This window comes from Cottoperca gobio, chromosome 3 (assembly GCF_900634415.1).
Source record: "Cottoperca gobio chromosome 3, fCotGob3.1, whole genome shotgun sequence".
NCBI lineage: Eukaryota > Metazoa > Chordata > Actinopteri > Perciformes > Bovichtidae > Cottoperca > Cottoperca gobio.
The window spans coordinates 20,957,407-20,968,594 of NC_041357.1; the positions used below are offsets into that span (position 1 = coordinate 20,957,407).

The following is an 11,188-nucleotide window of genomic DNA, read 5'->3' on the forward strand; positions in this document are numbered from 1 at the left end:
GTTAAGGTGAGGGTCATCTTACCCGGGAGGACTCAAAGGAGGGACTGGGCTCGCCACCTGGGGTCCAAGACGCTTGGTTGGTCCGCTCATCCATACCTGTCAGAGAGAGAGATGCACGACTCAGTCAGCAAGTCAAGGTTACTCACATAGTTCAAAGTACAAGCATACAATATATCTCCATTCTCTGCATCTGTCTCACACAGAGGCACGATGAAGAAGTACCGAAGGACTGAATCACAATACTGGTCATCATATACACAAGTTTATGCAGCGAACCTGTGATTGAGCAACACTATGTGTAAAAAGTCAAACATGGACAATCCCACAGTTGAGACAAAGACGTGTTTTCCACAGGGTCCATGAATGTTACTTCTCAATATTAAATCTCTTTAAATAATGGTAGTTTAAGTGAAGCCAACTGTCAATTATTCGATTAATAATTAACAAGAAAAATGACTCATCTTACCTCTTTAGCATTTTTCTTTTATGGGAAAGCATTTATTAATATTTAATGTTACATTGACTTTATCCTCCGTTGTTTCTATTGTTTTATGATCTCTCTGTTGTTTATTTTATGTTGTTAGTGCTGTTTTTATCAGCTGTTTTCTTTTCTTTTTTAAATGAAAAGCACTTTGTAACGATGTTAAGAAAAATGCAACGTATAAATTATGTTTATTTTTAGTGTTATTATATAAATCAAGGCCAAAACGAGGCACTGCTTCATGCACTTCAATGTACCAGAAAGCAAGTTACAACTTCATGATTTGGCATTGATGGATGCCAGGCTACTTCCACACAGCTGAGCACTAAAACTTGATAAAACTCATTTTTAAATGAAAGAAAACCTCTATGCTTCAAAAGTCAAACAGATAAACAAATAAAATCAATAACTCTAACCAACTGCAAAGCAAGACCATCTGGCATGTATTGAACAATATAATATCTGATCTTTGGAATCTAATTTATGACATATAAGTTTGTAAAATTATTTGATGCCTAAATTGTTGTTGCTGTTTGAAGCAATATTGTGTTGCCATAAAAGCCAAAGTTATTGATTGTCCCAGTTGTAATTGTATCTGTCTCAGTAAAATGCAATACCCTTTGTTCATTTTAACTTCAAATAAAGAAATATCAGATTTAAAGAAACTGTGTGTGCTCAGAAAAATAATAATAAAGCAAGCAACAAACTAAACTTTTCAATATCGAGTTCCGTTTTTTACCTTAAAATATAACAAATGATATGCACTGAGGTGCGTCCACGCAGCCGGGTTAGGCATACAATCCAAGAAACAGAATTTACACGACTGAAACCAACAACTCCAATAAAAGCAGAAGTAGAATCTGCACAGCAAAGCCTGTAATTTCATATCCAAACACGTGGACTAGTTCTCTGATTCAAGTCAAAGTATAGCTCAGCAAGCAGCTTAACAGAAAGACTATAGCTATCGACTCTCCTTAACCAGGTTCAATGCAGCTTTACGGCTCCTTCTTATTCGTCACGAAGGATATTAATTTCAAACTGAGCTCAACATCAAAGAGAAATGATGAAAAGGCAGTATGAAGTGGTGTTCAGGAACCTCTCTGTGAAAGTAAAACAATCCCCAATCTGAGATGTGATAAACTACACATTTTGTAGACAATTTCATAGTATTCTAAGTTAATTATTCAACCGTCACGCTGCCATTCAATTCTTAGTCAGAAATCTAATTATATACTCAACCGGAGAAGTCTGTGACATTTCTCTAACCAGAACTCACAGAATTACAGATGAGTTTCATCCTGATAAACGAACACACAGCAGATTCATTTCCTCTTTAAAAGTCTTCATTATGACTCTGTCAGGGGCTTAAGAAGAAAGAAAGAATATATAGACAATAGTCTCAGTTTCATTATTTACTGTGACAGAGAAACGTTACATTACTGATTTAACTTCTACTCGTGATACTGATAGCACATGGTTTTACATGTTGGTACTGTGACAACACCGATGCGACATATTGTAGCCCAACTGAGACCTTTTTACACACTGGATGTAACAATGGTCAGTGTTTGCTCTGTGGGCCACTGGCTGTCATCTCGTCTGATTACCATCTTCTACCACGGCTCAAGGGTCCCCTCTCTTCTCCCAGCACAGACAGGCAGCACAATAAGATTACTCACTGACACAAGAGACGAAGGGAAAAACACAAATGCACTGTCTGTAATTTAGATCTAATGAATTGGGGGAACCAGTGCTGCTCTGCTGTTAAGTACTTTGTGGCAAAGATGCACAAAATGCAGGAAAACAGGAAACAGGACATCCGTCCCTTCTCACACAGTGTACTCAAAGCCAGAGCTCTCAATCTTTTTGGGGCCAGGGACCCCTTACAGGGTAGACATTTTTCCAAGGACCCACTCATTTAGCATAATGCTTACCATCTGTGCTCTTTAGATGCCCTTGGAACTTCTTGTATTCTAATACTTTTCAACCTCAACACTTTATACCTTCATAGTGATAAACTGAAACACATTTCAACTTGAATCTGGTTACTACCACTTAGTTTCGCTTTTATATTCCTGGTGCTTTGTAATTGATGTCGCTTTAGTTCTCTTTTGTTCACTAGAGGACAAATGCCGCATTTTGGTCCCCTGTTGCTTTTTCAATAAAACCAAACACGATAAAAATGTCTACATATTCTCTCAATTTAGCTAGATTGGGCTTAACTTCACTTGATGATGTGGACAGACTCAAATATTTCTCCAGATAGCTAGCTGGATAATAAGATAAGAGAACCAGCAACAGAAACTGGTTTGTTGCACCCTGAGTGAAGTGACTGATTCATGACATATAAGAGTTTACATTGACCCAAAGCTAACGGAGATGGGTGTAATGGACACAATATGCTAGTTTCATTGTTTTACAGTTGTGGTCATAGTCTGGAACATCTGATGGGTATTTTTAAATAAAACAAATAACAGTGAACCACGGTGAACAGTGGGTGATATTTGCATGTTTGGCTACATTTTGGGTCCGTTCCAAAGGAGAAATAGTGAACTAAGTGAATGTACCAAAGCCTCTCATGATGTACGGCTGCACTAGAGGGAAATGTTCTTGCTTGCTACCAGTCACTACTAGCAACACTTCTTGAGGATTCAATGTTACGCATTTACTTGACCTTTGCAGTCTTGCAACCAAGTTTGTGATGGAACTTACAACTTGACTTACTTACTAACTATACTCAGCCATTTTATTACATGCCATATGGTGGATACACTTTGTATCCTTGAATGTCTTCAATTGAAGTATTGTGTCCCTCAAGAATTTCTCTTTCCAGCATAAATGACACAGTATTTGTACTGCTGGGATGTCAGACACTTTTCTTCACCACAATAGAAAACATGTCTCCTAATATTTGACTATTTATATGTTTATGTGCACAGGCAATATTCATTATGCAGGTGAAACATCATACTACTTACTATACAGTATTCTCCATCAAATATTTATGTACAACAAAGAAGAGGATTATGTCTAGGTAATTATGTGGTAAACATAATTTATATGAATAAAATTGGTATAATGATGCCACAGTTTAGGGGGAGAAATCACCAGAAGCCCCAGGATAAAATATTATTGCAATACTTAAGTCACAATATGATATTAATAATATACTTAAGTCACGTTTGCAATAACATATATTGTAATTAATTATCTTTTTTCCACTGCAAATGATGTACCTTGTCGTCATACATCAAGATATATTTTGCAATATTTTTGATTTCTTTCTGCGATGACTCCATCTTTGTTTTGGCCAACTTCCTGCCAATCCTGCTGACCTCATCAGAAGAAAGAAAACTCAGCACCATTTGCTGGACTTAAAGATAATTGTCCAAAGAAAGTTGAATTTGTATTTTCAATATTAATAATTAATCTACAAAAAAATATAAAAAATACTTGGGTGTCCGTCTCTCGATACAATATTGCCACGCTAAATATCGTAATACTTTGCTGTATCTATTTTTCCCCCACCTCTACCACAGTTGTGAATGTCCTGTAGAGCTGTGGGAAAGGTTTGGTGGACAGAGCTTTGCTATCATTACTGACTCTTTCTCACCGTCTCTGCCGGGTCATTCATAAACAGCTGCGCCCTATTCAAGATCCCAATTCAGAAAAACGGCAGCAAACAGAAAGACTGAAGTCTTCTCCTGCAACATGGCTGAAGCATTGGAAAACTTCAGTTTACTGATATTTGGCAAAAAATAAAATTCAGGTTGTTCATTCATAATTTGACCACCAGTAATACTGCCTCATGTCAATATACAACCTATAAGCTAGAACACATAGTCTCACACTGAGGAGACGATCTATTTTCTCATTTACTGAAGATACTTTCACACCAGTTAAAACGAACTCTGGTGTGAAAGCTGTCAATCAAACTCTGCGTAATATTGCAGTACGAGACACATCTCGCGCTGGTGATGCAGGACGACAACAAAACTGTCAAATCAACGAGTTACTGAACATGCAGACCACACCAGAACTAAAATGCAACATTGCGTAATTTTCTGCTCCTCGGTCCGGATCAAATGAACCAAAACTACAGGTGAGAGCAGCCTTAATCACCATAGCACACATTGTCTATTAAATCATCAATTTACCAGTGTCTTTATTGTTGCTGATATCAATGAATACATACATACAAAAGTAGAGTGATGATCTTCTTTCTTTTGACTTGTGAAATCAGATTGGTTTTTGATTTGCCACAAAATGCCTAAGAATAGATGTTTAGTTTTATTTATTTGGAAGTTGAATTGTATGTTTTATATTAAGACAAGACAGACAGAGAGAAATTACAGATAAAAATCAAATTGGCTCTGGATAACACATGGATAAAAATGATAAAAGAATCAAAATCCCAAACAATATTTAAATCCTATTACATATACATATTTACAACACCTGCGATTACATCAAATTTAAAACTGGCCGAACAATTTCACTGAGGACAAACAGCAAACACTTTACAATACAAACACACAAACCCTCCTGGTGTTTTCATACGCTTCCAATAAACTTTATAAACCATTTAATACAATCAAATACAAGGATCAACTTTAGTTTGATTGAGGAATCTATAAAACCCGATTCCTTCTGAGATCACCTACTTCCCGTCACTCAAAAACTGTTGGCAGCAAAACTACCCAAAGGGCTGAAAAAGAAAGAAAGAAAGCTTCTGGTCCGGACGGCATCTTGAATAAAATGAGAAATGAGAAACGTCAGACATTTAAAGACTAGGTAACCTGATTCGCAGTACAAATAAGTTCCAAAATAAATGTAAAGGTTATCATATATGTGTGACGAGAATATGGAAATAAATACGTGTAACTACTTCTGCAGTGCAATTAGTTTCAGACCTGCCTCGGAGAAGAACATTACGCATTACACCTAAATCACGTCGGCTTTATGCCACCATGTCAAACAACAGCCGGGCGAGTTTAATTGATGTCCATGTAAATGTAAGCAAATCCAAAATACACCTCCTCCTCTGCTGACTCACAAAGAGCTTCTGACCTAATTTGGTTTCCTGTGTAAATGAACTGCGAGCAGCACTAATGGTAAAACCAATGACTGCATCAAACGCATGTTTACAAATAATGAATGTGAAGTAAAACCTAGACTGAGAACAAACTAACAGTTTTCAAAGGGTTGATGTCTCAGACCTCCATTACTGGGTATAAATTACACTAAGTTGTCACTTTTCATTTACAGAAATATTCTGCAGCAACTCCTAAACTCCTGGAGAAAGAGGTAACATTACTCATAGTTGCAGAGAGACAGAAAGCCCATTGATTTGCATGACTATTAATGACTATCAAGATGTTATGATGGACGACAGTAAGAAACTGATAAATGTCAACCAAAACATTATTGTTTAAACTTTCTGAACGAGTATATACAAATCCCAAATGAAATTGTTCATGCACAAATACGGTCCAGGGATGTCCAATGAGTGTGTTTTAGTCAACAAGTTGTACATTGAGCCTCAGAGGACTACACAAATCAACAATAAATGTACGATAAGAGTTATAATATAATGGCATTACTATATAGACTTAGATGGTGTTGCTTCATGTGCTGGAAAACAATGTTAACTGTATACTTTCACATCTATGGATTTATTTGACTTATTCAATTAAACCTATTGTTATCTTACAAGTAAAATGTGAAACTGTATTTAATATTAATTTTTGTAACCTGTTTAAGAAATAATTCCCATCATATAATAGCCCTATTAGAGCCATATTAGTGCCGCCCAGGTCCTCTGTTGTAATCTTTGGTTTACGCACCAGGCTGAACTCAAAGTGAGGCAGCAGTGAGACTCTTTGTAGCTGTGTTTTGTTATTTTAGGATCCAACTGCTGCCAAACCAACCTACACCGGCTGCTGGTCCCAGCTAACACATGTACCACTAAATAAAAATTACCAATTCAACAGCAGGCATCCACTGCCCCACTACACTGTACCAGTCAATGGCCTCATCAAATGTGAATCATCAACACAGCTGGAAGGGAGAAATTATGAATCTCTGTTAGAGCCACTTTGGGTATTCTTTCCAATCCATCTCAATCTGGCACACTTTTGAAGGGTTTTGCCAGTTCCACTCTGCCTCAATTATCTGGCTATGCCCAGCTGAGATGCAATAATCCAAACTCTCATTCCCTGCAATTTCCACACTTCTGTCTGCACACTCACTTGCCTTATGTTCACAATCACTTATGTAGGTGCTTCTTGCCTTTCCTTGAGGATCAGAGATACAGGAGCACATACTGAGGGCTGAAGGAAGGAGGGATTTTACCCAGAGGCCCGACACACTGCTGAGGGGAAGTAGTTCATTTTCACATCATTATCTCTTACGTGATAAAAGGTTGAGTTTTGCATAATTCCGTTTCATAACATTTTTCAAGAAATAAATAAACTGAGGTTTGATGGGACTCAACATTTATGCTAGTAGATGCAGACAACATTTTAAATCTGTGAAATACAGCGAGACCGATAAATGACAATGCGTGTGTGTGTTTCATCGGGGTGTGTGTATGTGAACCTTTTTTTTTTAAAACTAAATGATGTGTTTATGTTAAATGCTAGCAGCTGATATATTGATATCAGATTTCTTAAACTCCCTAATATCAATATCAGTACCTCAAAAATCCAGCATCTGTCAGGGAACATCTGCTTGTGAAATATTTTATATTTCAATCAAGTTATTGGCATCCTGGATCAAGCTCTGCCACAAAAACACTAAAAACAAATTATTTTCTATTGTTTTAATGCCCGGCACATATTGATTTTATGACCACTGGCACAGAAACCATAACACAATCCACAAAATACCATACTAAATCATCTCGTTTAATATTTTGGCTTTCAATAGGGTCTTTTTTTAGGGGTAATATTTAAGATTTGATTTGCCATTTAGCATTAATTCAGAAATTTGTGGCTGAAAAGCACGAGTCAAAGCATTCACAGCATGCCATGTTATCTCACACTGCATTTCAGTAAAGAAGAAACATATAGGACACTGATCATATCTAAGGATTAAAAAAGTGCAAATCTTGTTCCTCCTTGTTCCTATCATCAATAACGTATCCACCATCATGTTAACTATGTGGATGCATTGCAATATTCCATCACCAAAAACAATCTGGCTGCCTTCTAAAACTAAACCAGTTACTAATTAAGTTTTAAAATTTGGGGCATTACAGATAGCTGAGATCTGGAAGAAAAAATGTTTTTACATATATACACAGTGAAATAAATAAATAAATAAATAAATAAATAAATAATAAATAAATATATATATATATGCGCTCTGATATTTGCAGAAAATATGGTTATGTTGTTTTTCTATTTCTTATTAAAGAACACTTAACGTATGATTAGGGGGGTAAATCAAGTGTCATCACAATACAATAGTATATTTATTCTCTGGAGAGCAATACGATATTTGCTGATATATAACTCTGCCACGATACAATTTCGATTCGATTCAATTCAGGGGCCTGCGATCGATATGATATCAAATGCACATTTAACACAATCAGTTACATTTATAGCAACTACAATATGATTTGACAATTTCATTACTGGGCTCTGTTGGTGCTTTTGGACAGAAATGGTGACACGGACGTGCCCTAGGAATTTCAAAATAAAGGCATATCTTAAAGATGTTGATATGTATGGATATCTTTGCAACTTTGTATCGATGATATTAGATCGTTGATCCCTGAATCGATATATTGATCCAGATCAATATTGGTTCAAACATTGTTAAACCCCTGCACACGATATCAGTACATTTCTGACAAAAATCTTCATTGGAAATTAAAATATTGTGAATATAATCTAAAAATTAAACCATTAACTTGAATTAAGTATAATTTAAGTAGTCATGTCCAAATTATCTAAGATATTTTTAGTCGGTAGTGGTACAAAACATCTGCTCACATTTAGACTTTGTTACGTTTCTAAAGAACAAAGCTGCTCACAGTCATGACAATCAGTTTTGACTGTAACACACGATTCTCCTGACAAAAAGCACCGTGCTGATGGATTTTAGAAGTCACAGAGTGCAAGGCCTCGCCTGAAGTAAGGCTGCTACTAAACATTATTTTTATTATCAATTAATCTGCAGATTACTTAATTAATTAAGATTAATCGTTTGGTCTATAAAATGTCAGAAGATAGTGAAGAATTTCTTGATTTTTCAGTCCGAGACCCAAAGATATTCAGTTTAATAAGAAATAAACAGAGAAAGGCAGGAAATTCTGCCATTTTTGCATGAAAAATAACTTTAATTTGATTTGATTGATTGATTGATTGATTAATTGTCAAAATAGTCGGTGATTATTTTTCTGCAGATCGACTTATCGATTAGTCGACTAACCGTTGCAGCTCTAGTCTGAAGGTGGCTTTCCACAGCATAATAGGTTACAGTAAATCTTAAAGCACACAGAAAGTCTTTCTCAATACAGGACATGGATGACATCAAGGTTTGAGATGTGACAGCCGTTACAGTATTCATGCAGTACCAAACATCAAGAATCAGAAGTTTCATTCTGTGTCATCAGTGTGTTTTAGATATGACTCAACAACCTGGCTTGTGAAAACATTTCATTATCCACAATCAGAAAATATACACTGAGTTACCAGTTTATAAAGTACACCTGTGTAATCTGTTGCAATCTATTTTAAAACTGTAATAAATCTTATCTTTAAAACTTTTTGTTGACACTGTTTCAGAAAGGAGATGATTTTTTTTTTATCTTTGAAGCTGCAGTTGGTGGTGTGGCTTTTCTGGACATTATATCAAAAGCTGGATATTTTGTCCACAGGTCAATAAAAACAGCTTTAATATTATCATTTTTAAATAACAAAGATAGCATGAAGCTTTTGTATCATTACAATTATCTTAAATCTTTGTGGAACCTCACCAGGAAGGTGTGACTTTGCTTGTTTAACTGAAGAGCACACACACACACACACACACACACACACACACACACACACACACACACACACACACACACACACACACACACACACACACACACACACAACACACACACACACACACACACACACACACACACAACACACACACACACCTCGCTCGAATGATTAGGTATACTGAAATGAATCCTCACAACTCCATAGTTCATGTGAGACAGCTCTGTTCTTATGTCTTTGTCTTTTCCACTAAGTGTGTGTCTTTCGTTTCACAGATAACTGACTACAACGAGGCTTTGTGGACGCACACAAAACATGCTTTCAGAAAACATAATGCTTGATTGTTGACTTTCTCTAGTAGCATGAGACAATAGATGTGCTTCGGATAAATGTCCTGTAGCATTTATATCTGGGAAGCGATCCAGAAGCAGGGAATCTGAACTTTTGGTTTAACAATCAAACCATCCATCAAGATGCTCATAGATAAACAAAGAAAACAGGAATTTAAGGAAAAGTCAATTGAATGTGTGTGGGCTGTTGGGACTGCTACTGGTACAAAGAAAAAACACACTAGAGCATAACTCGACAAGAGGATGTCTCACAATCCCATTAAACTACGCAAGCAGCTCCACTTATGACTGCATCTCACTCAGACGTATTAATTAACCTGAAAATGTGCCTCCAACACGCCTCATCGCAAACCCTGATAAGAACAGACTGCTTTGCGTCCCTGAACACTTGCAACTTAATAGCACGCATTAATAAGGTACAATACAGGTAAAAGCAGCCAAAACATGCCTGATTTACACCTTATTTATGCATCTGACAGTACAGTAAAACATGATTCACTATGTCACCATGATGCTAATTAGATCAACAAAACACTCACACATGTCTGCGACCTAAACTGTGCTTTGTTCTACATCTTTACTCCACTATGATTCAGGTGGAGAGCCCAGAGGAGGGAAAAGCATCACATGCAACGCAAGACTGAAAATAGGGCTGGGCAATATATCAATATCGTGATATGGGACTAGATATCTTCTCAGGATTTGGATATCGTTCAATGGCATATGTCTTTCCCCAGTTTTAAAGGCTGCATTACAGAAAACTGATGTCATTTTCTGAACTTACCAGATTGTTCTGGCTGCTATATTATTTGCCTTTTCCCACATGGTCATTATATTCATATTAGTGGTGATTATTTATCAAAAGATCTCAGTGTAAATATTTTGAGAGAGCAGCGATAGTCAACTCTACAATATCATTGCAACATCGCTATCGAGGTATTTGATCAAAAAGATAGTGATATTTGATTTCTCCATAAAAATGGAAGAATTCAATATGATAACTTATCGTCTTTCAATAGGAACATATCGTGATGAAATCATATATCAGGATATCGTGATACACAATAACATTGTCTAAATTGATATTTACATGTTTTTACATTTTGCACTAAAAGTCTTAATTAAACGAGAAAATACTCCGTGCTTTTAATTGTCAAGTATTTAATTCACACAGGTGTATACAAAAGTAGACTTTACCGTGTGGTTATTTCATATAGACTATTTATTTAGTGGATAACCAGAAAACATGGTATATCGTGATATATATCGTTATCGAGATATGACATGACCTAAATCGGGATGGAAGATTTTGGCCCAGCCCTAACTGAAAACTACAAGAACATATCAGAGGG

General features: G+C 36.3%; 1 protein-coding gene across 4 annotated transcripts in view; it reads right to left on the reverse strand.

The window, feature by feature from the left end:
* The window catches only part of tcf12 (transcription factor 12), a 79,345-nt gene that overhangs the window by 66,881 nt on the left and 1,276 nt on the right, over positions 1-11,188 (reverse strand). For all 4 annotated transcript variants that reach the window (XM_029458400.1, XM_029458385.1, XM_029458409.1 and 1 more), the window contains exon 4: positions 23-96. In XM_029458400.1, coding sequence (XP_029314260.1) covers positions 23-96 — 74 coding nt within the window. The remainder of the gene's footprint in view (positions 1-22; positions 97-11,188) is intronic.